At 54.7% G+C, this 27,593-nt stretch overlaps 1 protein-coding gene across 5 annotated transcripts; it reads left to right on the forward strand.

The window, feature by feature from the left end:
- The first annotated feature begins 799 nt into the window (after positions 1–799).
- On the forward strand, positions 800–26,732 carry Card10 (caspase recruitment domain family member 10). Of its 5 annotated transcripts, none has more exons than XM_050165713.1 (21): positions 800–996; positions 1,257–1,508; positions 2,067–2,204; positions 4,179–4,504; positions 8,003–8,194; positions 9,151–9,306; positions 10,136–10,261; positions 11,525–11,809; positions 12,828–12,953; positions 13,977–14,098; positions 14,921–14,949; positions 15,294–15,417; positions 21,120–21,279; positions 21,515–21,626; positions 22,046–22,289; positions 22,450–22,519; positions 23,282–23,375; positions 24,135–24,293; positions 24,405–24,523; positions 24,887–24,999; positions 25,658–26,732. In XM_050165713.1, the coding sequence occupies exons 1-21, from the start codon at positions 867–869 to the stop codon at positions 25,893–25,895; spliced, it is 3,315 nt and encodes a 1,104-aa protein (XP_050021670.1). In that variant the 5' UTR covers positions 800–866; the 3' UTR covers positions 25,896–26,732. The 5 variants fall into 5 exon arrangements, with proteins under 5 accessions (XP_050021670.1, XP_050021671.1, XP_050021672.1 ...); XM_050165714.1 differs by having other exon boundaries at positions 801–996; positions 24,408–24,523; XM_050165715.1 differs by having other exon boundaries at positions 801–996; positions 13,983–14,098.
- The last annotated feature ends 861 nt before the right edge of the window (positions 26,733–27,593 follow it).

Raw genomic sequence — 27,593 nt, forward strand, 5'->3', positions numbered from 1 at the left:
AAAAGCTGGAAAAGCTGCCCGTAACCCCACCCCTCGGCGGTCCACACAGACTGTCCTGAGCTTGCGGGAAGACGCCAGCTCTTGACAGTATGTTCGGGAACACTGAGACTGGGAGGGGCAAGCCCTTGTCGTGGTCACTGGCCGATAAGAGGCCCAGCTGGGAACAGGATGCAATGATTCCCACATGGAACTACAGAGGCGCACAGCTGATCAGGGTCTTGCAAATGCTTGCACACAAGATGTTTCGGGGAGTGGGGGGAGAGGCATGTGAGTGTCCTGTCTCGGGTTGAAGTCCTGCCCAACACTGTGAGGCTATTATCCCAGAAGATGAACAAGTGTGAAAGTTCTGCCGGCTTCTGAGGGCCCTGTCCCACACTCTACAGCCATTTCCTGAGAAATAGACATGGATTATGCCCAGGAATGTGACTTCAGGAAGAGTGGATATGCCATGCAGGTTGAAGTGGGTGTTCTGGGGGGTCCTGCGTCTGAGATCTGAACCCAGAGCCGGCTGAGTTGATATGACCTGTTTGCCGCAGGGCGTGTGTGGGCAGCGCAGCGGACACTTGTCCTGTCCAGGGCTCCGGGTAGCCGGCTGCACCCTGGCGTTCGGCGTGTGGTGGGTGCGGACAGCTGTTGCGCGTGGCCAGGACAAGGTGTGCGGCGGTGGCGCGCAGGGGTGTGATCTTGCGTGTGGCGGCCCCGCCCCGTCGGGGGCCGGGCAGGTGTAGGCGGGCCGCGGGGACCCCGCCAGGACAGGCCGGGAGAGCCGGCGGGAAACAGGAAGCGGGGTGGGGTGGGGGGTGGGGAGGCGCGGCCGGCTCGGAGAGCGGCCGGGAGCACGGCCGGATCGCGGAGGGGCGCGGGCGATGTGGGGAGGCCCGGGCGGCCGCCGGGTCGGGGGCGGAGCCAATGACCCCGAGGGCACCGCCCCGTCGCTCCGCCGGAGCCGTCGGCCGAGCACCCAGCCCGGAGTCCAGGAAAGTTGCGGCACCCGCGGTGAGTGCGGAGAGGACCAGGGCGGGACGGAGCGTGGATAGGGAGGGACGCGGGCGGGACAGCGTGAGGACCCGAAAGGACGTTGACGGGACAGTTGGGGAACACGGGAGGACGTGGGCAGGACAGCTCATGGACCCGGGAGGTTACAGGCACAGCAGCATGGGGAACCGGGAGGACAGAGCGGGACAGCGCGGGGACCCGCGGGCGACGCCCAGGTGCGGTGGCCGCGGCTCCGTGCCCACTGTGCCTGTTGCTCGCAGACTCCGAGGACGCGACAATGCAGGGCCGAGCGGACGCAGGCGAGGCCGATGAAGAGGCGGGGGCCGGCTCGGGGTCGGAGGCCGAGGAGGACGCGCTGTGGGAGCGGATCGAGGGCGTCCGCCACCGGCTGACGCGCGCCCTGAACCCGGCCAAGCTCACGCCGTATCTGCGCCAGTGCCGCGTCCTGGACGAGCAGGACGAGGAGGAGGTGCTCAGCACATACCGTTTCCCGTGCCGTGCCAACCGCACCGGTGAGCCCGCCGCCGCCAGGGGTTTCCTGGGCTCACTCCAGATAGATGGATGTGGTTGCGGGTGCGGATGGCGATCCTCGTGGGAATCTTTACTGTGCTCTTTGACCTCTCTGGTTCTCCCTGTCTGTCCCATTTGTGTGGCAACGCACCGCAAGAGAATCAGTTTTCCTCAAGTGCTGAAGTTTGGCCTCAATTTTCTGAGACTTCGCTCACACTGGGTGTCCTTGGGCCAGAGCTGGAAAGGGAGCCAGGAGTCTCAGGGAACTTAAGCCACTGAGGGTATTTTAATAATGCCTGGGAAAACAGGCATGGATGCTTGTGTGTTTGTGTGTGTGTAGAGGGTGCTGGGATCAGCTGCAATGCAGGTGCTGTGGGGAACGTCTTTTTTTGCCAGCCGGAGAAGACTGAGTTTGGCTCCTGATGTGTTGGGACAGGCCCCTGTGTGTGTCACAGTCCAAAAATCTGGGGAACGTGGGCCCTGGAGCATTGTGGTGTTGGAGAGCAGGGGCACTGGGGAAGCCTTCATCCTGACCCCGCTACTTCAACCTTTGCCCTCAGGGCGCCTCATAGACATCTTGCGCTGCCGTGGCAAGAGGGGCTTCGAAGCCTTCCTGGAAGCCCTGGAATTCTATTACCCAGAACACTTCACGCTGCTCACTGGCCAGGAACCTGCCCAACGCTGCTCTATGATCCTTGGTGAGCAATCTCAGTGGGTGCCCCAGCCTCACTGCCAGGTCAGAGGTTTCTTTACCCTAGCCATATCAGGACCTACTCCCACTATACCTGTTGGACAGATAGAAAAACTGAGGCAGAGACTGCAGAAGTTTACTCAGGGCTCCCACTGTAGGCGGAGGGTAGGCTGGATCCAGAGTTCAGAGTCCATGTGCTTAGCAAGACTCTTTCTCTCTAAGCATCTTCCCAAATGGTATGACTTGCACACACAGCTTAGCGTTTCTCGTATAAACATTTGCCAGTCAGTGAGATGGCTCAGTGGGCAAGGACGCAAGCCAGTAGGCCTGGCCACCTGAGTTCAATCACCAGGACCCACATGGCGGAAGGAGAGAACCACCTTCTGAAAGTTGTCTTTGACCTCCACATACATGCTCTCTCCTGTCCCCCAATAAATAAATAAATAAATAAATAAATAAATATCATAATAATAAGAAATTCAATTCCAGTGTGGTGTGTTGGTCTGTAACAACTCTCGGGAGGCAGAGGCCAAGTTCAAGGCCAGCCTAGGCTACATAGCTGCAAGCCAGCTTTGACTACACACCCACACCTCGTGCCTTTTTTGTTTTTTTTTTTGGGGGGGGGGACAGTTGGTGAGGCTTCTTTTCTGAGCAGTTAGACGTCACACTCAGGTGTGGCCTGCCTGTCTTGTTCAGGATCTTGGTTTTTGTTGTTGTAGTTTTTTTTTTTTTTTCTGGAATTGTTGGTCCCATTTGTTTGAAGTGACAGCATCATCAATGTCTATTGGTGAAGCTGCAGCGTAAACTCATTTGTGGGATTCCTTGCTGGTGGACAACCAGGTTGTTTCTGGTTTTGTAACATTTTATCCTCCCATGGGCAGTTCTGTGCAGCTCTACCCTGGGCTGGGGGGAGTTTCTGAAGTGGCGTTCTCAAAGAATGCGTACATTTTAAGTGTTTTATGACCATGCCTCCCTCATCCCCCAGCAGAGTGTAGGGTCCCCTTTGCTATACCTTTACCGCTCTCGAGCATGGTCTTGAGACATTTTTGTCTGGCAGATATGTAAAAATCATGTTTTGGGGTTGTATCTTATGGTTTTTTTGTTTTTATTTTTGTTTTTCCCTTTGAGACAGGGTTTCTCTGCGTAATGCCCTGTAGATCAGGCTGACCTCGAACTCAGAGACTCACCTGCCTCTGCCCACCAAGTGCTAGGATTAAAGGCACGCGCCACTACCTCCCCAGCAAGGTTTTTAATCTTCTTAAGTGATGTAGTTCATAGCTTACTATGTAGTGATCAGCGAGTAAACAAGATGGGTCCAGCGGTGATTATTTTGTAGTGCTTATTAGGTTGAAATAAGTTGATACAGAGTCTGGTATGAAGAATGACGCCAACAAACACTAGTGCCTGGCCTGGGATTAACTGTTATTGCTAGTGGACTGGAACGTGTTTAGTTTTTTTTTCCTTCTGGTTTTATTTAGTTGTTTGCTTTTCTTGTTGTCTTTGTGTATTAAGGCTCTGAGTCCCAGTATACCTTTCTCCTCCTTTAGTTTTGACTGCCCTTTAACCTGGTTACTTTTTTCACTCTTCAGACTTTTGTTTTGTTTTGTTTTTTTGAGACAGAGTTTCTTTGTGTAGCCCTGGCTGTCCTGGAACTCTATAAACCAGGCTGGCCTCCATCTTAGAGATCCACCTGCTTCTGCCTTGCTAGTGCTGGGCTTAAAGGCATGTACCAGTGCACCTGGCCAGAGATTTAAAATAAATAAACAAGCAAATAAACAAACTTTATTTTAATATAGATTTTTCCACTTTATTTTTCTCTAACTCCTGGATTTTGTGCCTCATTTGGGAAGAACTTCCTTGTCTAACAATAGCAAGAATATCTTCCCTGAAGTGATTTTATGGTTTGAGTTTTTCTGTGCAGTCCAGCATCTCCCTTGGTTTTATTCAACCCTCCTGAATATTCTTTTTCTTGTCCTGGCAGATGAGGAGGGGCCCGAGGGCCTGACCCAGTTCTTGATGACTGAGGTTCGGAGGCTTCGGGAAGCCCGAAAGAGCCAGCTACAGCGAGAGCAGCAGCTCCAGGCCCGGGGCCGGGCACTGGAAGAAGAGCGGGCAGGGCTGGAGCAGAGGCTGCGGGAGCAGCAACAGGCACAGGAACGCTGCCAGCGGCTGCGTGAGGACTGGGAGGCCGGCAGCCTGGAGCTGCTGCGGCTCAAGGACGAGAACTACATGATTGCCATGCGCCTGGCTCAACTCAGCGAGGAGAAGAACTCAGCTGTGCTGCGCAGCCGGGACCTGCAGCTGGCGGTAGGCCCTGGGGAGGCGGTGGGTTTGGGTAGCGAAGGGAGACGTTTGAACAGCAAAAAGGTGGTAACATGGTCATCAGTATATGCTTCAGAGCCGTCATCCACCCAGTTTTGACTGAGAGTTAGTTCTTTGACTGCTTTGTGTTCGTGTCTCGTTATGTTATGACTGGTTCGGTACTCAGGGAGGCACCCCCACAAAGCATGTGGCCATTCTGGGACTAAGGTTATTATTACTATTATTGTTATTATTTTGAGACAGGGTCTGTAGTATCCTGAGTTGATCTCAAGCTTGATATGTAGCAAATGAGAGCCTTAAACTTCTGATCCTCCTGCCTCCACTTCCCAAATACTAGGACACAGGCGTCTCACTTACCTGGTGTGTAGTGCTGGTAACTTGGTGCATACTAGGCAAGCGCTGTGCTGAGTGTACCCCTATATTCCGGGAAGAGCTGTGCTAAAGTGTACCCCTACAGTTTGGGAAGAGCTGTGCTGAAGTGTACCCCTACATTCCGGGAAGAGCTTGCTGAAGTGTACCCCTACAGTCTGTGAAGAGCTGTGCTGAAGTGTCCCCCTACACTCCAGGAAGAGTTTTGGTTGTCACAAGTAGGACAGCGATGCCATTAGCATTTAGTAAGTAGAGGCCAAAGACGCTGCTGCATGGGTACCATGCCCAGGATAACCCCGCAACAGGTTTATGCAGCTCAGAATGTCAGTAGTGCCAAGGTGATGAAACTTTGGGCTGTAAGGATTCAGTGAGGTGCAGGCTGGGAATGTCAAATGCAGAGAATGCTTGCCAAGGGCAGCGTTGAGCCTGTGCCCTGTCAATCATCGCAGTCATCCAACACAGGTTCTGTGCCTGGCTTGTCCTCACAACACACGACGCTCAAGTTCCTGTCTCCGTACAGACACAGGGGCTCACACTGGTAGAGGGTGTGTCCAAGGACTCAGAGTCTAGAATGAACTGCACTTGCCTGGTACCTCAGCAGGCCTCCTCCTGGGGATGCCATGTTGCCTGTCTGTGGCCAGTGAACTCCCATTGGGTCCTCTCCAGTGGAGCTCCAGGTCGCCTCTCATAGACTGAGGGTCTGTCAAAGGCCAAGAGATGGAGTGCCTTTCTCATTCGCCTCTATTATGTTTGAGACTCCAAATGGAGTTTCTGCCATGTTTGATGAGCGCCATGTGTTGCCCAAGCACTGAGGAATTATATGGCTCAAAGGCTTCCTGTGCCAGGGGCACACAGCAGGCTCCTCCAGGAATTAGTTTACAGTGGCTTCTGATCTTGGTATTTGGAGTCCCTCTCTCACAAGCCTGGCTTCAGTGTTGGTGGTGATGACATCAGAACTGGGGGTTGGGAACAGCACATGGGACTCTGAGGCACCATTGTCTGGGTGTGTGCTTATTGGCCAGCTCAGTGTTTTGGGGAGGGGAGCCTAGATGAGATTCCTGAGGCCGCGTCCCCACTTAAGGTGCAGGTGGTGTGTTTGCAGTCGGGAGCAGATTGTACGTGGGTGACTGGGGGGTGTCCTGTGTGTGTCATGGGGAGGGGCACTGCTGGGCTGTGCCAGTGGCTGGAAAAGATGCAGAGGAAGGGTCCTTTGCTCACAAATGGGACCGTGTGCTTCAGCGGCTGCGCTCACAGATATGGGTAGAGGGTGAGGAGGAGAGGAACAGAGGAACCCACCCCTCATCCACCTGCACATCTGGGAGCTTTTCCTGTCTTAGAATTTCAAGGGGCCTCGCAGGTGGAAGTTCTCAGTGCTGCCAATGGGCCTGGCTCCCCCATCTTGGCCTCCTCCCGCCGCGGACAGGTGTCTGCGGTGGCTGATTTAATACCGTGTTTTATAGGGTGCAAAGTTAATGAGCTGTTATTTCTAAGCAACATAAATTTAAGGAGTGAACGCTGTAATTTCGTGCTCAGGAGTTTGTACACTGGGATTAAAGGCATCCGGGTTTCCCGGGGCTCGGCTGGCTGACCTGTGTTCTGAGCTCACTGGGGAAGCCGGCTGGCCCGAGGGTCAGGCAGGAACCTGGGTGTGCATTTGCGGTTTGCTGTGAAGGGTGTGGCCAGGCCAGCCCTTGAAACCCGCTGTCTTTCTCCTCTGGGTCACAAAGCATGTTTTGTGAGTGGAAAGGAATGCGGGGGTCAAGGCTTTCTGAGTCTGCGGAGGAGGAGAGTGCTGTTCATTTGAGGAGCCGCCCACCCAGCTCCAGCCTGGGGTGTGTATGTATGTGCTGTTCTGGGCTCCGAGGCCTGGAGGACCAGCAGTCATTTTTAACCAGGACTCTCCCAGGACACCAGGCATTGGTTCTCTTGAGAACTTCACCAGAGGTCTTTGTCCTCTTCCCTCCTCTCACCCCAGCGACCTCACTGATGGTCTGCACCTGTTGCTCCTCTTCCCTCAGCTTGGCCACCCCAGAACCCACACGCATTTGGCAAACATCCCCTGGAACAAGAACACTATACTCCAGCAAACTGACCATGCGTGGTAGACCTCGGGCCAGGCATCCCCAGCTGACCACCCCCACCCAGCTCCCAGGCCAAAGGCTCTGGCTTCCCACACTGAGCTGGTGACAGGCCAGGCCTCTTGGCTTTCTTTCTAGCAGCCCCACAATGGCTGTGCCTCACTGGTGGTTGCCTCACAGCCTTCTTTGCCCCGTCATTGTCTTCCTCAGTTCTCAACAGCTCTGGAAGGCAGGGGGAGGGGAGGGGCCCACCGTGCTGATGATAAAGCTGAGGCTGAGAGGGGGATGAGGGACTTGCTTGGGTTGGCACCGCACAGGCAGTCAACACTGAAGCCTATGTCTGGATGTGGGGGAGTTGGGCATGAACCAGCAAGCTCATCTCTTGGAGAAAACTTCTCTGTAAAGAATTTCTTTCCTCTTTTTCTTTGTTTGAAGACACGGTCTCACTATGTAGCCCAGACTGATTAAGAATTTAATATTAGCCCAGGCTGGCCTTAAACTTCTGGCAGTCCTCCTGCTTCAGCCTGCTGAGAGCTGAGATTATGGGCATGTGCCACCGCACACAGTTCCTTTGTGAAGAATTTTCTGAGCCCCCTCCAACTCCCCTGTGTGTATGGGGGGGCTGCGTGGGTGGGATCTGGGCTGGGGTGAGGCCCTCAGGCCCATCAGTTTTTCTTCTCCTGGTCTAGAAAGGAGATTCAGGGAGGCACAGCTAGAGGCCTTGACTTGCTCAGGGCCACTCTCAGTTCAGGCAGAGCTGGGACCAGACCCTGTCCCCCTTCCATCCCCTTCTGCCACACTGTCGTTGGTCAAATTGTGTGTTATATGCAGGACATCTTTTCACGACTGTCCCTGGGAGGATGTCTTGGCTTTTCCCCTTCCCTCCTCCCTGTTGCTGCCATGTTTGCCACCCTGGCTCCTCTTCAGAACTGAATCTCAGGCAGAACCCCTGCCTAGGCTTCTCAGGGAACTGGGGACACCTTGGGGGTGGTTTCCAGTGGGTCCCATCCAGGCTGATTCATGTCTTGGGCCTCAGGTGGATCAACTGAAGCTCAAAGTCAGCCGGCTGGAAGAAGAGTGTACACTGCTGCGGAGGGCCCGGGGGCCACTGCCTGGGGCTGAAGACAAGGAGAGGGAGCCAGATGGTGCCGAGCTGCTCTCCGAGCTCCGTGCAGAGAACCAGCGGCTGACGGCGTCACTGCAGGAGCTCCAGGAAGGCCTTCAGCAGGTAGGACCCTGGTGCTGGGGATGTGGGTCAGCCAGAAGCCAGCCTCTGCTGCCCACTGTCCTTCTGGAACCAGAGGCTGAGAGAGGGCTCACTTCTCACCTGAAGCTCTAGGCCTTAGCATACTGCACTCCCTGGGGGTTCAATCTGGGGTCTGTAGCCAATCCCCAGAGGTATCCGAGCCCCATAAAATTGTACCCTTGGGTATATGTGAGCATTTTCCTAGAGAGAGGGGTCCCAGTTTCTCTTTTAAAATGTGATATTAGAGATCAAATCCAGAACCTGACCTAGTTTCTCCTGCTGTTTTGACCTGGGCTCACTCTAGTCCTGGCTGCTCTAGAACTGCTTCTGTAGCCCAGGCTGGCCAGCCTGTGCCTCCTGAGTGCTGGGATTATAGACCTGGGCCACCACTCCTGGCTCTTCAGGAATTTGTGACAGAGTCTCGGACCCTGAAGTGGCTGAGACAGTCCCTAGGTTTGGGTGACCCCAGGACTTGCTCAGTGTCCGTGATGGCAGCGACAGTGTGGACTGGCTATTGTTCTACACCGAAAGAGGAAAGAACATTATTTATTTTGTGTGTTTGGGGGTGCTTGACCAGATGTGGGCCTAGGGTCTGGATCTTGGATTCAGGGCCAGCCAGCCCTGTGAAAGCCTGAAGTCAGAGGGCTAGGGATAGGTCTAGGTATGGGACTAGAGCAAGTGGGAGCAGGCTAGGGTCGTGTTAGCAGCCATGGCCCTGACTCAGCTCGGAACACACCCTCATCCATTCTCCTCCCTGAGCTACACATGTCTCCTGGAGGCCAATGGGGCCAGAGGAGCCACCCACTCTCCACATACAGAACCTGAGGTCTAGGTGCCAAGTCTTGGTTGATTCGGAGTGTTGAGGGTTGTGTGTCTCCCTGTATGCCCAAGGGTGGGGTTGGAGGGCTTGGGGTTGAGGTGCCCTCTTCACCTGGCAGGAGGTGTGCCGGCAAGGGCCTGCAGGCTCTGAGCGCATCCTGCTGGACATCCTGGAGCATGACTGGAGGGAGGCGCAGGACAGCAGGCAGGAGCTGTGTCAGAAGCTGCATGCCGTGCAAGGCGAGCTACAGTGGGCGGAGGAACTGCGGGACAAGGTAGGCACTACTGCCCACCTCCCCACTCCCACCCTGCTTCACCACCTTCTGCTAATGCCCTGGTCTAGGAGGAGGATACTGCCAGGCATTGCTCATGTACCCTGGTCGCCTTGCATTGGTGTCTTCAGCAGGCACTGGGCTCGTTAATCCACACGCATCCATCCTTGTGTGTCAGTAGGGCCGTTTTAGGCTTTGCAGGGTCATTAGAAAACACATCTAAGACTCCCTAGGATGAAGAAATAAATCTTAAATAAAGGAAATAAATCTTAAATAAAAAAAAATGAAAGCCCACAGGGTTTGGGGATTGAGCTCAGTGGTAGAGTACTTGCCTCGCAAACAAAGGAACCTGGCTTCAGACTGAAGTTCAGTTCTGAGCGCCTATGTCAGGTTGCTCCCGAGGGCTCCAAGGTATCTTCTGTCGGTTGCCTTGGTTTGTCCTCTGCTGCTGTCTATACTCATGTGCACAAATCCCCCCAACCCTACATATACACATACTTAAAAATAAGATAAAAAATAAACCTTCAGCTCCAAGGCTCCCACTCCTGTAGAGGGTGTTTCTAACAGACAGGTAGGTATACAGAGTGCACACCTGAGAGCCCAAGGCAATGCTGGGAAAGAAGCTGAGAAGAGTAAGGGGGTGTGGGCTGAAGTTTCCGGGGGAGACCACGGCATGGAGGACGCTGTTGGAATCATCAAACCCACTTTATGAGCTAGGCAGTTGAGGCCCAGCAAGACAAAGACAATGTCTGAGGATATCCCCCCCACAGCGGTGGGCACTTGTTCCTGGGTTTCTGGGGTTCTGAGCCAGGCCCACCTGCCTTGCCTGTAGTACCTGCAAGAGATGGAAGATCTGCGGCTCAAACACCGAACGCTGCTGAAGGACTGTGATCTCTATAAGCACCGTATGGCCACTGTGCTGGCCCAGCTGGAGGAGATTGAGAAAGAGCGGGACCAGGTGAGCAGCGGCTCGCTGGGTGGCATCCCTCCTCCTACCGCTGGTTCTGATTTAGGGAGGAGGAGACAGAGGCAGGACCGGCATTGCAGGAAGAGACATTAAAAGTGCACTGGCGAATTGAGATGAGGTTGGCAGGCCAGGGAGACAGGTAAGCATCCTCATATATACCCAGGCAAGTTTGCTGGATTATGAAACATATGCCTCTGATGGCCACTGGTCCAGTATGGGCCTCACAGTCCCCCAGAGACTCTGCTCCCATTCTCTCATGGCCCAGGACCCAGAGAGGGTGGGCCTTGCTGATGATCACTTGGGCAGGCGGCACTGGAGCTGGGCTCAGACCCTTGGTCAATCACCCAGGGGTCCTTGCGTTGCAGCCGGGAGTTCTGCCTTTTCCTAGGAGCACTTAGAGACCCGCCTTAGACCCTGAGCCTCCCCTGCCCTCCAGGATCCTCCTGAATCTCAGTTCTCAGCCTGGAGGAGGGACCTGCAAATATTTGCTGATGGAGAAATTCCCCAAGGTTTTGGCTTTGTGTTCCTGGCATCACAGGCGGTCTGTCTCCTGTGAGGGCTGCAGGGCGGCTTCAAACCAGTTCCTTTATGCCCCTGTCCACTATGTGGGAGGCCCCCCCTCCTTGTGGGCGGGGTGGGAGGCTTTTGTCCTACCACTTGTGTTAGAATGGCTCTCTGAATCCCCTGGGAGTCTCTAGAATGTAGGTTTGGGGTGTCATTCCTGCCATTGTGATTCTGGTGCTTTTGGGGCCACTATGCTACCCAGCCCCCAAGCCTTTGGTTCTAGTTTCCCCAGAAGCACTGTGGGCAAGTCTGGGCCTGGACCTAGCTCTTGAGGACTTATCTTCATGGGAGGACAGAGCATTGGCTGCACCAGGCTGGGATGGATTACTGGCTCCTGTAGGGACCCAAGTGCTGTGGTTAAAGTTAGGTGCACAGTGGGTCTCTTGGAAGCATTTTTTTTTTTTTTATCTGAGACAGGGTTTCTCTTTGTAGCCCTGGCTGTAGAGTAGACTATGCTGACCTCAAACTCAGAGATCTGCTTGCCCCTGCCTCCTGAGTGCTGGGATCAAAGGCATGTGCCACCACTGCCTGGCTTGGAAGCCTTTTAAGGACTCCGGCCTTTCTAGCTAGAGCTACCCATAGCCCTGATGGTGTTGTTTTTCCACCTGTAAGTGAGGCCAGCGATCATTCCTCTTAGTCAGTCTCCGTATAGACGAATGAATTGATGCTAAGCCCAGGCCCCCCATACAGGAAGTGCCCACAGGCGACAGCACCATTCTCCTTTCATCCAGCCCACTGAGCCAGCGTGCCTCCCTCAGAGGCTGGCTGTCCTGCTCTCTCCAGGCAATCCAGAGCCGAGACCGGATCCAGCTGCAGTACTCCCAGAGCCTCATTGAGAAGGATCAGTACCGCAAACAGGTGCGGGGACTGGAGGCAGAGCGGGATGAGCTGCTCACCACGGTCACCAGCCTGGAGGGGGCCAAGGCAATGCTGGAGGCGCAGCTGCAGAGGACGCAGGGGGGCTCCTCTCTTAAGGTGAGTGTGGGCAGCAGCATAGTGTTCTGGGGCTGGGGTGCCGTGGACTTGGGGAACCTTGCTTCATGGGGAAAAATGTGCTGGCTTAAGGCTGGGCTTCTGCGGCGAGCTCTGGGCCAGGGCTGGGAACCTGTGAGGTCTGAGTCGAGGACCTCAGCTGGGTGGGAATGTGGTTGAGATTAACAGTAGCTGGCAGCTGAGAGGTGGGCTGGCCCCTGGGTTTCTGCTACTGCGCTGTGAGCCTGGTTGCCGCAGGACCCTCAGAGGCAGCGAGGCTAGTCTCGCCTAGACCTTGAAGTTCCACGAGAGACCAGCTGTCTCAAGCCTTTCATAGTGCGGGGCCCGGAGCGGGTCAGGGGTCTGCTGGACATCACAGTCAGGGGCTTGGACCCTTGGAGAATCAGAGAGTGGCCTTTGGGCTCTGCCAGGAGCTCTGCTGTTTCCTGTTTTTGGTCACTTGTGGTGAGCTCATGGCCTGGAGGAGTAGAAGGAAGACGCATGAGTGTGTGATCTCTCATGTGTCAGAACCTCGGTGGCTTTTACGCTGAAGTAAAAACAGACCACCAGTTCTGCTTCCCAGGCCCAGTAGGTTGGGCCTCTCCACCCCCTTAGCCAGGTCCCATGGGTCTCAGTATTGCAAATCCTGGAATCTGTCATGGTCCTCAGGAACCTTGCTCGTGCTTCTGCCCCATCTTCCTCCTCAACTGCACCTGTTCGTAACTCCAGTGACCTGAGTCCTCAGCTCAGGTCCTACTTCGCCTGGAAAGCATTGAACGCCAGGCAGGGTGGGGCTTGTGCTCTGTGCCCAGGGCACATTCCTTCTCTTGCGCTCGCCTTTGGGGGTGATTTTGTTCCTCTGCTGGCTTTCGGTCTCTCCCACTTTGAGGCATGGACTGCATGAAGGCCCAGATCTGACACCCTGTGCCCAGATCTTTCCTCTGCCTGGCATGTGGCAGGTGTCCTGACCGTGGCCAGCCTGGGCTCAGCTCTGCTCACATCCTCCCTCCTCCTCTGGCAGGCCTGTGCCTCTTCGCATTCCCTGTGCTCCAACCTCAGCAGTACCTGGAGCCTCAGTGAGTTCCCATCCCCGCCCGGAGGCCCCGAAGCTGCAGGAGAAGCCGGGGGATCTGAGGCCCATACCTCGGTAAGCTGTCACCTGCCCCAAACAAGGGAAGCCTGGGCCTTTTCTATATTGCCAAGATGCACACTGTCTCCAGTTTGCCAACTGTTGCATGTCATGGTCAAGCACATTAAGGCCCAGGGAGGCTAAGAACCTCTTTCCCCCTCCCTGTGTGTGTTTCTATGTGCAGGTGTTTCTGCATGTTTGTGTGTGCGCAGGTACGTGTGTGCGTGGATATGAGGATTGGAGGTCAACCTCAGGTGTTGATCTTGAAGAGCCATCTGCCCTATTGTTTTTTAAATTATTTTATTATTCTATTATTTATATGTATGTGTGCATATCTATGTGTGGGTACGGGTGCTCTCAGACGCCAGAAATGTCTGGTCCCTTTCAAGGTACAATTACAGGTAGTTGTGGATGTCCCACAACTTAGTGCCCAGATTGGATTGGAACTTAGGTCTTCTGAGAGCAATAGAATCTCTTAACCATTGAGCAATCTCGTTGGCCCTTACTCTCTCTCTTTTTAAAATTTATTTTTTTTATGTGCATTTTATGTTGGGTCCCTTGGAAGTGGAGTTATAGGCAGTTGTGAGTTGCCATGTGGGTGCTGGGAATTGAACCTGAGTCCTCTGGAAGAACAGTTAGTGATCTTAACCACTGAGCCACCTCTCCACACCCCTCCTTTAAAAAAAAACTTTATCTATCTATCTATCTATCTATCTATTTATTTAATTGTTTGTTTGTTTTTGAGACAGACTCTGACTGGGACCCGAAGCTCTCAGATTAGCTAGGCTACTAGCAATACACAGATCCTTCTATCTTTGCCTCCCCACCCTTGGGGTTACAAGTGTGTGCGCCATTATGCCTGGCTTTTATATCAAGTCCCCGGGCTTGCTCAACAGGCACTTTGCTGCCTAAGCCTCTCCCAGAGCCCACAGGTGTGTGGGGCCCTCGTACACTGCTGTCTTGTATGTGTGGGCCCCAGGTCTTACTAGTGAGCTGAAGGCGGGGATAGGTGGGCTGGAGGTGACAGGTCTTATTCTGGAGTTTCAGGAAGAAGCCACAGACAGCGAGAAGGAGATCAACCGACTCTCCATCCTGCCCTTTCCACCCAGTGCCGGCTCCATTCTCCGCAGGCAGCGCGAAGAGGACCCAGAGCCCCCTAAGAGGTAACTGAAGCGAGCAGCGGTAGGTCCCTCCTGAGGAAGGGTTGCTGGGTCCTGAACAGCTACAACCTTTGAGTTCAGCTGCAAGTCAGGCAGGACCAACGGTCCCCTCACTTGGCTGCCTTGTGGCCATCAGAGCTCTAGAATCAATGAGGTCCAAAGAGGAACCAAGTCAGGTCAGGGTAAGGTCAAAGGGCAGAGTGGGCTCAGCTGCAGCCCAGCACTGGGCTGGGGAAGTTACCACAGGCTGCCTGGGAGCTCAGATTCTGTATCTTAGAAACCACTTGGCTTAGGTTGGGGATGGAGAGGTTTCCAGGGGCGGGGCACTCAAAGCAAGAAAACCAGGCCTCAGCTTCAGTAGCAGGCAGGTCAGAAAGCCCAGGCCACATCCGTAATAGCCAGAGCAGGATGTGGGATTTCCTGTCTCCTGCTTCTTCCCATTACAACCTTCCCCCTCTAAGTGGCCTCCTGTTGGGAGGCTGGGGAGGGGGGAGGCTGTGGTGCCCACAGGCTTGCTGTGAAGTGACCCTGCTCTCATAAGGGGTGGGTGTGAGGAAGGTGCTCTAACCCAGGAAGTACAAGTAGGAGTCAAGGGTCAAAGGTAGCAGGGGAAGGTGATGGCAGGGTCAGAGGTCAGGGGAGGTGGCATCGAAGGACAAGCCAGGTGCGGATCAAATAGTTAACTCCTTGCCTTGTGGCTTCAGGGGACTGGGTAGCTGGGTGCTCTGGGCCTAGGGCATGATCAGTGTTTGCTGGGGGGCTAAGTTAGGACGTAGGGCAGGGTGGTGCAGGCCTCACCTGCCACCCTGTCTTCTCTTCATTCAGGTCTTTTAGCAGCATGTCGGATATCACAGGTAACTCCCAGGGCCCTGGGGGAGGTTTACTTTGGGGGAGTTTGTTGCCACTGGCCTGAACCTGCGTGTTCCCTTCCCCCTGGCCTGTCTGTGCCCCTGTCCAGGCAGAGAGGCTGTGTGGGAGGCTCCTAAGGATTAGGGTCTGGCTTGCACACCTGCTCCTGGGTGTGCCATGTGGGGCCCCTCATTTCCTTCCCACCTCTTCCTCCTCTAGGAAACTGGAGCCTCCCCCTGTGGCCCTGACCCAGAGCTATGCTCCTGGGGCCACTAGCCTGCCAAGGCCCCTTTCGCTGTCTTTGACCGTCTCTGTTTTCCAAACTCCTGACCTTCCTCTTCCTTTCTAGGGAGTGTGACCCTTAAGCCCTGGTCTCCCGGCCTCTCTTCATCCTCCTCCTCTGACAGTGTGTGGCCTTTGGGAAAGCCGGAAGGCCTCCTGGCCCGGGGCTGTGGCCTGGACCTCCTCAATAGGTAGGCAGTTCTCCAGGATGGTGGAGTAGGGTTTGCATGTCACCACATGGCTGCAGAGGGTCTTCAAACACGGCAACTCTGGGATTCTGTGCTCTGTGAGCCCCAGCTGCTCGCATCTCCCCGGGCCTCAGTTTCCTTACACGGCTGAAGGCAACAATGATCTCTTCTGCATGTGGGCGTCTGGAAACTTCTGGCTCATGTGAGAGCTCTGCCGGGCCCAGTATTTGCTGCTCATGCCACCCTCACTCCAGCTTCCTCCTTGCTAGTCATCCCTGCCCTGAACTCTGTGGGCAGTACCCAGCTGAGCCACCGAGCCACTTAGGATGGCCAGGGCTGGGGCCACCACGGGAGCTCCCGTAGCTGTTGTGGCCACAAACCCGAACCAGAAGTTACAAAACATTAGGGCAGGATGCCCTGACAATGACCCACTCTGTCCATGGGGGAAGGAGCCCCTCCTCTACCTCCCCAGGGCCACATGCCCTTTGAACTCAGAGCTACTGGGGAAAGTAAGGAAAGGTTGGCCAGGGAAGGGCCTGGAGTCAGTGAACTGAAGGGAAGAAGGGGAGATGGAAGGTGAAAGGTCAGGCCAGATGAGTCCCAACGGGCTCCATGACTCAGGCCGAGGACATGTGGATTTTGGCTTGTGTGAATTAGATGCCTGGGAGGGTTTGGCTGCTGGTGAGTGCCAGGGCAGCTGCTAGCTGCCGCACTCCTGGGACTAGGTGTTTTTTGTTGTTTGCTTTGTTGTGTTTTATTTGTGTTTTTCGAGACAGGGTTTCTCTGTATAGCCTGGACTGTTCTGGAACTTGCTGTGTAGACCTGGCTGGCCTCAAACTCACAGAGATTTCACCTGCCTCTACCTCCCAAGTGCTGGAAGTAAAGGCATGTGCCATCACTGTCTGGTTTAGGTGCTGTGTCCCTGTTTCATAAAATATAAAACTCTGAGGCATTAATGAATTTGTCCAGGATCATAGAGCAGAAAAGTAAAAGGGCCATCTTCAGGGACCCCGTCACACTCAGGTTCTGGGATGGCCTTAGGAAACACTGAATGCCAGTCAGTGTGACATGGGGTTCGGGGCAGGGAAATGAATCTCAAGTCAGACAGATCAAGACAGAGCAGGACCAGAGGCCTTCTGCCTCCTAGAGGCAGCTTGGCCAAGCCTCCAGCACCCCACCCACCTACCGCCACCCCCTGCTCCTCTTGCAGTCCCAATCCCCGCAGTGGGCCCAGTGTGTCATTGTCTCAGCTGGTGCAGGATGTGCTTATGGGGGAAGGGGCGGAGGTCCCTCCCTTCCTGCCTGCTGTGGCCCTTCCTCCAGCCTGGCTTGCAGTGGCTTCTGGCTGTCGTCCAGGGGGCGCCAGGATGCAGGACCGGGAGCAAGGCTCTGGTTCACCCATCCTGGGCTTGGGTTGTCTGTAATCACTAGGGTCACCCCTGCTGCCCCTGCTGTTCTGGGAAGGCAGGAGTTGAAGGAAGAATACAGACTGAGCTGGACTCAGGGGTGGCTGAAAGAGGAAGGGGGACAGGCCCTTCCCTAACTCCTCTAGGCCAGGGTGACCACTAGGGTCCCAGGATGGGACTAAAGTGGGGGAGAGCAGGCTTTGCACCTCGAGACTTGAGTTCAGATCTTGCTGTTTAATGCTACCCTGGGAGCTTGGGCAGGCCGCTTAATTTCTGAGCGCCTCAGTCTCCTGTGTGGTGTGAATTCACGACAGGGCCTCTCTCTCTCAGGTCCTTTTTTGTTGTTGTTGTTGTTTTCACGGTTCCTGATTTGAACAGAACCTGGCTTACTCTTGGGTATTCTAGCTACTGCTATGGCTTTGGAGAGCCTGTGTGTGTGTGTGTGTGTGTGTGTGTGTGTGTGTGTGTACACGTGTATGTACGAGTGTGAACATGTACGCATGCACACAAGCAAACGTGGCCTGTGGGAGTGTATGCATGCATGGGTGTGCTGTCATGGGTGTGCAGGTGTGGTGACCAGAGTTGACATTAGTGACTTTCTGCATGGCTGTCTACCTTAATTCCCTGCCCTTGGGGCTCACTGTTTCGCCTAGACCAGCTGCTACCCGGTAAGCTCTCGGGATCCTTCTGCCTCTGCTTCCCCAGTGCTGTGCCCGGCTTTCATGTGGGTACTAGGCATCCCAACCCAGGTCCTGCTGCTTATGCAGCAAGCACTTTATTTACTGAGATATCTCCCAAGGCCAGAACCCGCTTAGGAATTGTTCTAAGTCCAAAGCCACCGGAGGCTGGTGTAGTTTGAGCACACCTGCCTTCTGTCTGCGATGCTTGTGTTGGGCGTCATACACATAGTTCTGTCATCCCTGCAGCCTCTCGGCTCCTCTGTTAGGGCACAGACAGGGCAGGGCAGGGACAGCAGGCAGTCAGGCACTGGGGTGGGTGGAACAGAGCTAGAAGATGACAATAGATGGCAGTGGGGGGGGGGAGGTGGCAGGGAGGAGTCCAAGGATGGTGTGAGGTGCTGGGTACCGAGAGGGTGTTAGAGAAAGTTGGTCTGCCATCTCTCAGCAGAACCCTGCACCTGTCTATACTCACTCATGTGGTCCCAGAGACCTCTAGAACCTTCTGACCACACACAGTCTTTGTCCACGTCCACTACCCACAGCTTGGGCCACCGTTGGTAAGTGGTAACTGCTTTGTACCCGACATTTCCCACATCTCTAACATGGTTGTGGGTGTTGCTATCTCCCAGAGGGTTATCAGGAGCCCTCAGCCTCAGCATCCCAGATTCCTGACTGATGGAAATCAGTTGCATCCACAGCCTGGAGATTGTCCCACAGTGCTTGGTAACTCACAGGCTGTTACCACTCATGGCTGGCAGAAATGGCAGGTTCTCTGACATCACAGGGTGGGGCTGGGAGCCCTTCTCGGAGTTGGAGAGCCCCTGTCCTTCCAAGGCCCCAGTGCCTTAGTCTCAGCCAGGGTCAGGGTCAACTGGTCTCTCCAGGTCTCACCCCTCCTCTGAATCTGCCAAGGTTCCAAACAAGAGGATCTCTGCACTGTTCCCACCTAGCCCTAGGGCGTTCCCAGAACTCCAAGTGCTCAGAGCAGGCTGCTTGTTCGCAGAGGTCAGAGAAGTCACAGGGTCCTTTGGGGACGCTGGGAGGGGTGGTTGTCCACAGTGTTCCTGAGTCTTTAGGTCGTGGGGTGCACAGGGACACGGGAGGAATCTGAGAGCAGCTGTTCTGGTGCAGTTGTGAATGATAACTGTAGTCTGGGTTTGCAACAGTTGGGGAAATTGGGGCAATGGGATTGTCCTCAGTCCCGTCTGACGACAGGAAGTTGCCAAGGTATTTTTTATTACTATATTTTGCTTATTTATTATGTGTGTTTATGTGTGTGTATGCGCGTGTGTGTATGTATGCATGTGTGTGTGTGCATGCATTCGTGTGCTCGTGCACACATGTACATGTGTTGTATGTATGTAGATATGCGCATGTGTGTGTTGTATGTGTGTAGGTGTGTGTGTTGTGTGTGCGATAGAGCATTCGTGGAGGTTAGAGGACAACTTGTGGGATTATTATTATTTTTTTTTTATCTTGTGGGTTCCAGAAATGGAACTGAGGCCACCAGACTTGACAGCAGGCACCTTTGCCTGCAGAGCCATTTCATCAGCCTGGCCAGAGTTTCTTGAGCACTTTCAGTCTTAAGGACATAGATGCTGATGCTGTGCTGAGGGCACGCTGCATTTCCACTCGTGGCTGGACATGTCGGATGAGCTGGCGTTGAGGGCTGGGACACATACTGTTTCCCTCTATGGCACTCTCCGCTCTTGGCTTTTCTGACCTCACACCTTGGTAAGAAAAGCTGGGAAGAACCTGAAATCAACGGCTCATGAGGCAATGGTCCTGGCTTGGGACTGTGGCTTCTGCTAACATAAGGACTTGCCTTGCATGCACAGAGCCCAGCACAGTGTGAACCAGATATGGTGATGCACACCTGTAATCCCAGCACTTGGGAGGTGGAGGCAGGAGGATCAGAAGTTCAGGGTCATCCTCAGCTACATAGAGAGCCAGCCTGAGATACCTGAGACCCTGTCTAAGAGAGATGGAGTATGTCCTATTTGCTTGAGAGGAGGCAGGCTTGCATTTTGTATTCAGTTCTGCTAAGACCAGAATTGGTTGGGCCGGAGACTTCCTCAGCCTACTGTGGCTTCACAGCTGCTTGCCTTGTCTGTCCTTCATCTCACGCCCACGGGGCAGAGGGACACTATTGGCATCCTCATTTCATGGACGAGCAGCTGGTTCATTCTTGTGAGTCAGGATGAGCTTGTCACCTACATAGTTTACACTCTGTGCAACCGGGTTACAAAAAAATGCCAGAAAAAAATCCCATAATGTTTTAAGTAATTTATGACGTTGTGTTGGGATGTCCTGATTGCTGTCCTGGGTGGCCTGTGTGCTGCTATGAGTTGGACACGCTTAGTGGAGTCTTCCAGAATATTTTGCTCTGACTGATGGTTGGACAAGTGTCAGAGTTCCCCTTTCTAGGCCTCCACGAAACAGGACAGGCCCCATGGGCTTTCTGATTTGACTGAGGGGACAGGTGTCAATGCTGTTAAGTAGGATAGGCTCTGCTGGAGGAGAAGCCACTCCTCTGCAACTGGCCTAGCCTCAGCCTTGTGGAAGAGACTTGGGGCCAGTTTGTCTGAGCCCTACCGGTTCTCACCCAGGGATGGCAGGACTCTGCCTTGTGGTGATCCCAGCGTTTCTTTGGGTTCATAGTCAGTAGCCTCCATTGTGTCAAGGTATCAGGTGGACAGATGCCTTCCTGTGGCTCAGACAGTTGGCTGGTTCCAGCTGACTTTCCTGGGAGCCATTGCTCAGGATTCTTTTTGATTTTCGAGACAGGGTTTCTCTGTAGTTTTTGGTGCCTATCCTTGTAGACCAGGCTGGCCTCGAACACACAGAGATCTGCCTGCCTCTGCCTCCAAGTGTTGGGATTAAAGGTGTGTGCCACCACCGCCCGGCATTGCTCGGGATTCTAAATTGGTAATCAAAGTACAAAGCTGGGGTGCTGGTGGGGAGCACGTGGGGCACCTGGAATATCTTGCTGCCTCTGTTGCTGCTGCTGTTGGTATTGAACTGCCTATAGATCCCGTGTTCTGTGCCCAAGCCTCCCATCACCCTGGAGCCCCGACTCTTCTCATTTGTCACTGTACGGCTGTCTCTCACTGAGAGGGGACCCAGATGTATCTTCCCCTGGGGCTTCTTCCTACCCTCTGCAGCTGCTTTCGGATTAGATTCCGAATCTGCCACCCTCCTTGGTCTGTGAGCAAGACAAGGCTCTGGTTCTTCATCCTAGGTGTGTTAGACATCGGTCTGGGAATTAGGGGTACAGGCTGGGTTCCACAGGTGTCTGGGCCTGAAGGGTTCTAAAGAGAAAATGCAAAACGTGGCAGGGGTGCTGCTGGAGTAGGCTTGAAACTGGGGTAGGGGTGGGGCCGGGTGGGTATGTGGGTTTGTCTGGGAGGGAGAGGCTGTGTCTGACTTGAGCTTTGGAGCAGCAGCAGTATGACTGACCGACCAGGCTGGGGAGGGGGGGAAAGGTGAGGGCACTTCAGGGCACTGGCCCTGGGTAAGACTCGTGGCCTGTTTGAGGCAGCAGAATCCTGGCTGCTTTTCAGGCAGTGTTACAGCCCTGACTGGACTCTTCTTCCCATGTTCCTCCCCTCTCTCTAAGGTCTCTGGCCATCCGAGTCTCAGGTTGGAGTCCTTCTGGGGGCCTGGAGCCCCAGGATAAGAGTCCAGATAGCCTGCCAGTCCTTGGGGACAGATGGTCTGGGGCCGTGGTGCGAAGGGTGCTGTCGGGACCTGGTTCGGCCAGGACAGAACAGAAAGAGGTGAGGTCCCTCTCCCTGAGTCGGGACGAGAATCCTGTCTAAAAAGGATAGACATTGGTTGGTGGAGCAGCATCCATGGGCGGGGCTCCTGGGGACTGGCGGAAGTAGAACTGCTCTGCCCTCAGCCTGCCGTGACTAGCATCTATTTCGGTAGAGTGGGAGGTGGGGCGGGACGACAGACAGCATCTTGACAGAGCCACATCCCTAAAAATCACTCCCTGCTTGGGTTGTTCAGCCAAGGGCAGAAGGCACTGGCCTGGAGGGGGCAGGCCTGGAAGCTGGGGCCCAGCAGAGGACCTTGCCCTGGAACCAGGGCTCTACACTCCCCTTCCTGCTGGACTCAAAGGGTAAGCCTGGCCTGTGGGTGGACCTGTTGGACTCAGGGACCCAGGCATTCGGGGCTTCTTCAGCCGAGGATGGGGGTAGGAGTAGAAGGGCCCAGCAGCGGATGCAGAAGTTCACGTGTCCCGCAGGGCTGTGGCCTCCTTTTCGTGTGTTCCCGTGTCCTTTCTCTGTGTTCGCTAGGCGCTAACGATGAAAGCAGCTCCACATTAAGAGTCCAGAGATCTGGCTTTGAGTTCTGGCACTGTTTGTTAGGGACTGGGGGTCTCTGAGCAAATCCCTTACTTGTCTTCACCTAAGCTCCCCACTTGAAGATGGTCCTTGCAGCCCTATAGAGGGTTATATCACTGGCCAGCGAGGTTCCTGGAAACCAGTCCCTAGGCTCACTCGCCTCCTGTGTCCTCCCTGTCCTGCCCAAATTCAGCCTGTCAGTCCTTCCATGAGGCCCTGGATGCCTGGGCAAAGGGACCGGGTACAGAGCCCTTCTACATTCGAGCCAACCTCTCCCTGCCCGAGCGGCCAGACCCCCACGCCCTTTGTGTGAAAGCCCAAGAGATCCTGCGGCTGGTGGACCCCGCATACAAACGGAGGCAGGAATGGTTCTGCACTCGGGTTGACCCCCTCACCTTACGGGACCTGGATCGGGGCACTGTGCCCAATTATCAGAGGTGACACTGGAGGCCTGGGATGGGGACCCATGGGATCTGGTGCGGGGATGTATTCCTCTTTCCCCTGGACTCCCTCACTGCCTTCTGGGATAGGATGAGTTGGAGGAGGAGTCGGGGCTTGTTTTTCTCTTCAAGTGTGTGACCTAACTTCCTCCTGCAGGGCGCAGCAGCTTCTAGAAGGCCAGGAAAAATGCCTGCTCTCCAACAGGCACCGAAGTCCTCGAAGCAACGTAAGCAGGGATGGCGGGCAGGAAGAGGCATTGACGACCGACCAATAGGATGGTGTCCAGAGGGAGGGGTAGGCTGAGTATTCTTAGCATCCTTGAGGAAAGAGCAGGGGTGGGGCTACTTTACGATGTCAGCAGTATTTGATTGACCTACTAGGCACCCAGGAAACAGACGGCATTAGTTTCCTCGTGCAGGGCGGTGGAGAGATGAACTGTAATGGGATGTGCCCTGGGCTCAGGAGTGTGGCTCATACACTGTGGGCCCGAGAACAGCCATGTGCTCAGTCCCTGGGCCGGGTCACGCCTGTGCCCATAGCAAAGTGAGTTTCCCTGAATAGGTTCCCAGGAGACCCCTTTGCTGGAGAGTTGGCAGGGAGTGTGTGTACCAGATAGACTGAAGAGCCTGTAGCCACGGGGTTGCCTCTGCTGCTACCAGAGGTTGTTCTTCCTGCCTCCTGGACAGCAAGCAGAGTCTAGGAGTCTCTACATATCTGGAGCCTTGTGCCTGCCCCCTGTGCTTGCTCCATAGCTGTCCGGCTTGAGCTAAATAGTGTGGGTATCATTGATTTTCCTACCCAAGGTCTTGCTGCTAGTCCACTGGAGGAACTAGCCAGGGGCTAGGCTGGTCTGGGCCTGGGGGGAGACTTATGTGCGGACCTATTGAGCTTGGAAGAGCCCCCTTAGGATGGGTGTCCCCTGTGGGATGGGCACCCTCCTTGGGATGGACTGTGCTTTGTGTGACAATCTTCCTTCTTGTGCTCCTAGCTGAAGAAACGAGCCTTGGGGCTGGTGAGGCCCAAGCCTGCAGGGGGCGCTGCAGGAGACTCGCCCGAACAGCTATCCGCAGAGCCCTGCTCAGGTGAATCTGAGGGCACGGGGAGCAAGCCCACTGCTCAAGTGTCCAGTGCGCCTCTGAGCAGAGGCTGGTTTAGAGGTGGGGACAGTCTTGAGGGACAAGACCCCTGATGGTGGGATGGATTGAATGAAGGCAGCCGGTGGGCAGAGGTGTGTGTGTGTGTGTGTGTGTGTGTGTGTGTGTGTGTGTGTGATATGATGAGGGTTAATATCTGTACCACCTATCACAGCAATAGGGGCTGGGGAGGAGCTGGATGAGGAAGAGGCACTTCTGAGGGGCAGCAGAGGCTAGGGAACACTTTGTCAGAGGCCCTTTCTACCAGAGCCTCCAAGGCTTGACGGGAGCTTCTGCTGAAACAAGGGCAGAGCTCAGGCAGAGGCTGGATTCTACCCAGGCCCTCAGGCAATACTTATGTCACCACTGGGAGGATGTGGCCTTTGCCCTGGGATGTGTTGGGAAGCCAGTGGCACGGCACATTGAAAGCATTGAGTCACGTGATCGGGTTGGCTTTTGGAAGCCTCTCCCTAAGTGCTGAGCAGGAAGTGGCCTGTAGGGGGCAGATCTGAGACAGGATCAGAAAGCCACCTTCTGCAAGAGTCCCAGCTTGTGTGTGTGTGTGTGTGTCTGTCTGTCTGTCTGTCTGTCTGTCTATCTGTGTGAGCACAGCAGGACTCTGGAAGGGAAACTAGGTGGCAGAAGATGATGTTGGTTTTAAGTATCCCGTGGAGCTCCTCATGTCTTCCACGCCCCTCTCCTCTGCAGAGCTAGAGCGAAGCCTTAAACCCTACAGTCTGGTGCGGCCACTGTTGGTGTCTGCCCTACGGCCTGTGGTGCTCCTGCCTGAGTGCCTGGCACCCCGGCTCATCCGCAACCTGCTGGATCTGCCCAGCTCCAGGCTAGATTTCCAAGTGTGCCCTGCAGGTGAGTCTGCCACCTGGGTGGTTGGGTGGATTGGCGTGGGGTGGAGGGGGCCCTGGGTGGCACTGGACGGCCGAGCCTATGGACCCTTGTCCTGCATGTCCTTGTTCTCAGCAGAAAGTTTCTCTGGAGAGGAACAGTGCGCATCCTCAGCTCCCGGAGCCCCCAAGGCCTGGCCTGCTACCCCCGGGCTGGGCAGCAGGATCCGCGCCATCCAGGAGTCTGTTGGGAAGGTAGGTACTGCAGGGTGCTAGGCTAGGATGCCATTTGGGACCCAGAACCAGTATCTGCACCATCTCTCGGGCTCTTCAGTGTCTTCCCTGTCATGGCTGGGTTGGGACCATGACTCTTGTGGTCACTCTGAGGTGTGGACTGGTATTTCTTCCCTGAACATCCCTATTTCTGATCTTCCACTGTCCTGCTTGCTGACTGATGGGGGAGTGGCAGTTGAGATCCAGGTCCCTCATGACCCTGGGTCTCCAGTCTGCTTTGGTCCTTTGCTGATGAAGCAGGACTTTCTCCGGGGAGGTGATGACAGGGTGGGTCAGTGTGTGTGGGGGGTGTCCCAGGAGTAAACTATCTGTGTGTCCGAGAAGAAGCACTGTCTGTTGGAGCTGGGTGCACGGGGCGTGCGGGAGTTGGTGCAGAGCGAGATCTACCCCATCGTCATTCATGTGGAGGTGACTGAAAAGAATGTCCGTGAGATCAGGTGAGTGGTGGCCACAGTGGGCCTGTGGAAGCTCTGTCTGCAGCTTTCTGTCACCTGCCTGTCCATCTGTGTGTGCATGCTTGTGTTATGTATGTTTATTAGAGAGGGTTAGCTCTGTAACACAGGTAGGTCTGTATTTTGTGTATCATGTGCATGTATGTATCATAGGTGTATGTACTATGTATCTCAGATATGCAAGTTATCATATGTGCGTTGCATGTGTATCATATGTATCATGTATGTATACATTCCAGATTATTGTATCCCAGTGTATTATTTATTTATTATATATTTATATTTATTTATATCATGCTTTCAAGTGTATCTTGTCTATGTATTATGCAGGTCATATGTCATATGTATAACCCTCATGCCCTCATGCCAAGTGTACAGCAGGCTTGCCACATATAATATACATTATTTATTATATACACATCATGTGTCATATGTATATTGTGCTTTTGTTGAATTGTGTGTGTTGTAGCTGTGTGTATTGTGTATCAGCATGTATTGGTGTGTCATATATTATTTTTTATATATGTGTGCATATAATATGTATTGTGTGTATATGTCATATATGTATCATGGTATGCGCACATGTGTGTGTGTGAGCACGTGCACATGTGCAACCTGCTCTGACTGCCGCCCTCCTCTGCAGGGGCCTGCTGGGCCGTCCAGGCTGGCGGGATTCAGAGCTGCTTCGTCAGTGCCGGGGCTCAGAACAATGGCTCTGGGGACTGCCATGTTCCTGGGTGCAGGTGCCTGCTCATGCATGGGGCCATGCAGAAGAGCTGGCCAAGGTGGTGCGTGGCCGCATCTTGCAGGAACAGGCTCGCCTTGTGTGGGTGGAGCGAGGCAGCAGCCGAGGGGGCAGCGGCAGCAGCAGTGAGGCCTGAGGACCATCCTATGGCCAGGACTCTTCCATCCGATGCCTGGGCCTCCTCCACCCGGTGCCTGGACACTCCCCATTCGTGCCTGGTTTCACCTGTACTGGAGAGACTGCTGGTGGATGCGATGCTGTGTCTGCAGTGGAGTCAGACTTCCCAGTTGGGGCTTTCCTTGTCCCATGGACGCTCCAGCATGAGACATTGGTCCTGGACTCTGACCAGAGTCAGCCACTGGTTTTGCACAGGCTGTGGGGGTGCACAGGGCAGACCTTGCACCTGCCCCTGACTTGCTGCTCTGTCTCCTCACTGGCTCCCTGTATCCCTGTGTTTACCCCAAGGTTTCCGTTTGTGGGCCTTACGTGTGTGCCTGGGCCCTCTCCTTCCACACGCGCCCTGGAATAGAGTTCTCACACCGTGGTCCAACTTTGCACACTAATGGCCTCATGGATCTCTGATTCTGTCCCTCTACCTGGGTGCCCAAGGCCCCCGGGGTCCTCAGCCTGCTCTGCCACCATCATGTGGCCGCCACAGTCCACATCAGTTTTCGTGTGTACTGTCATGAGATACTATGGCTGCCCTGGTCTGCTTGAACCTGTATGTCTCTGTGTCATCTCTCCTTGTGTGTAAATGTCACACCGTCCCTGTGACACAGGGCACTAACAAATGTGTGTTCTGCGCAGCACACCAGGATATGTTCTCTTGGCCAGCTTCCTGTTCCCCACCTGCCTCTAGGAGGTCAGGGTGGTGGTGCTGCTAGGCTGGCCGCCTGAATGTTTGGCTTGTGGGTGACTCCCAGGCCCGTTCACACAAGCTGCATATAATGAGTCATTAAAGTTTGTCATAGAAGTCGGTGGCCTTCTGCTTGCTTCTGTCCCTGGCCTGGGGCCCCTGCCCCACCCCTCCCCTTCTCTCCATCCCCATGGCTGGCAGATTCCAACTTTCAGGTCCCTGCCAGCTTGCTCGGTTGGTGGGCAGGGTCACATTACCCTTGACTCCTCCCAGAGAATGCCTGCCATCTGTGCAGGAGTCACCTTACCTGCTACAGTGCCAGGTGGGGGGCCGTCGGCCCTGCCCTGCCCCATCCACAGTGTCCTCCGGTGCAGGTCACTGAAGCCAAGCAGGAGTGAGTGGCTTAAGGAGGCTGTCCAGGAGACCCAGAGCTCATCGTGGGTGTGTGGACGGCCCTGACAGAGCTCCGGCAGAGTGAGGATGGTCACCTCTAGGAGGAGCAGTCCTGGCAGACTGACTGGCTTTGAGGGCTAGGATTTCACTTACAAAACTGTACATTGCATGAGCATCCGGGAGCAAGTGTGCATGCATCGTGTCACTTGCAGGAGCCACTTCTCCCCTTTTGTCATGTGGGTCCTGGGGCTCAAACGTGGGCCATCAGCCTAGTCAGTGGGCTGCTTTACCGCCGAGCCTTCTCACCTGCCCTGAGATTCCTTTTTTAAGGGCTTTGCTGTGGTAACGCACACCTAGGCGGAGGTCAGAGGGCAACTTTCAGGAATGGGCATTTGCGTATACCTGGAAATTGAACTCAGGTCCTTCTGCCTGTGTGGCAAGCGCCCTTGCCCACTGAACCATCTTGCCAGCCCTCACCATCATGTTATAAATGGCAGAAGTATCTTGTCTAATGCCATACAGCCAGGGAGTGGTCCTGTCTGGGATCTGAACCCAGCACCAAGCCTGTGCTTTTCCCTGGTGGTA

Source organism: Alexandromys fortis, unplaced genomic scaffold (genome assembly GCF_014885135.2).
Source record: "Alexandromys fortis isolate MF-2015 unplaced genomic scaffold, M_Fortis_MF-2015_v1.1 scaffold_157, whole genome shotgun sequence".
NCBI classification, from domain to species: Eukaryota; Metazoa; Chordata; class Mammalia; order Rodentia; family Cricetidae; genus Alexandromys; species Alexandromys fortis.

Bases quoted from the DNA above. Each gene is read 5' to 3' on its own strand.
- Card10 (XM_050165713.1), top strand. From the start codon at position 867: ATGTGGGGAGGCCCGGGCGGCCGCCGGGTCGGGGGCGGAGCCAATGAC. The intron at 9,307-10,135 runs GTAGGCACTACT...CCTTGCCTGTAG, and splicing joins CGGAGGAACTGCGGGACAAG to TACCTGCAAGAGATGGAAGA. The intron at 11,810-12,827 runs GTGAGTGTGGGC...CTCCTCTGGCAG, and splicing joins AGGGGGGCTCCTCTCTTAAG to GCCTGTGCCTCTTCGCATTC.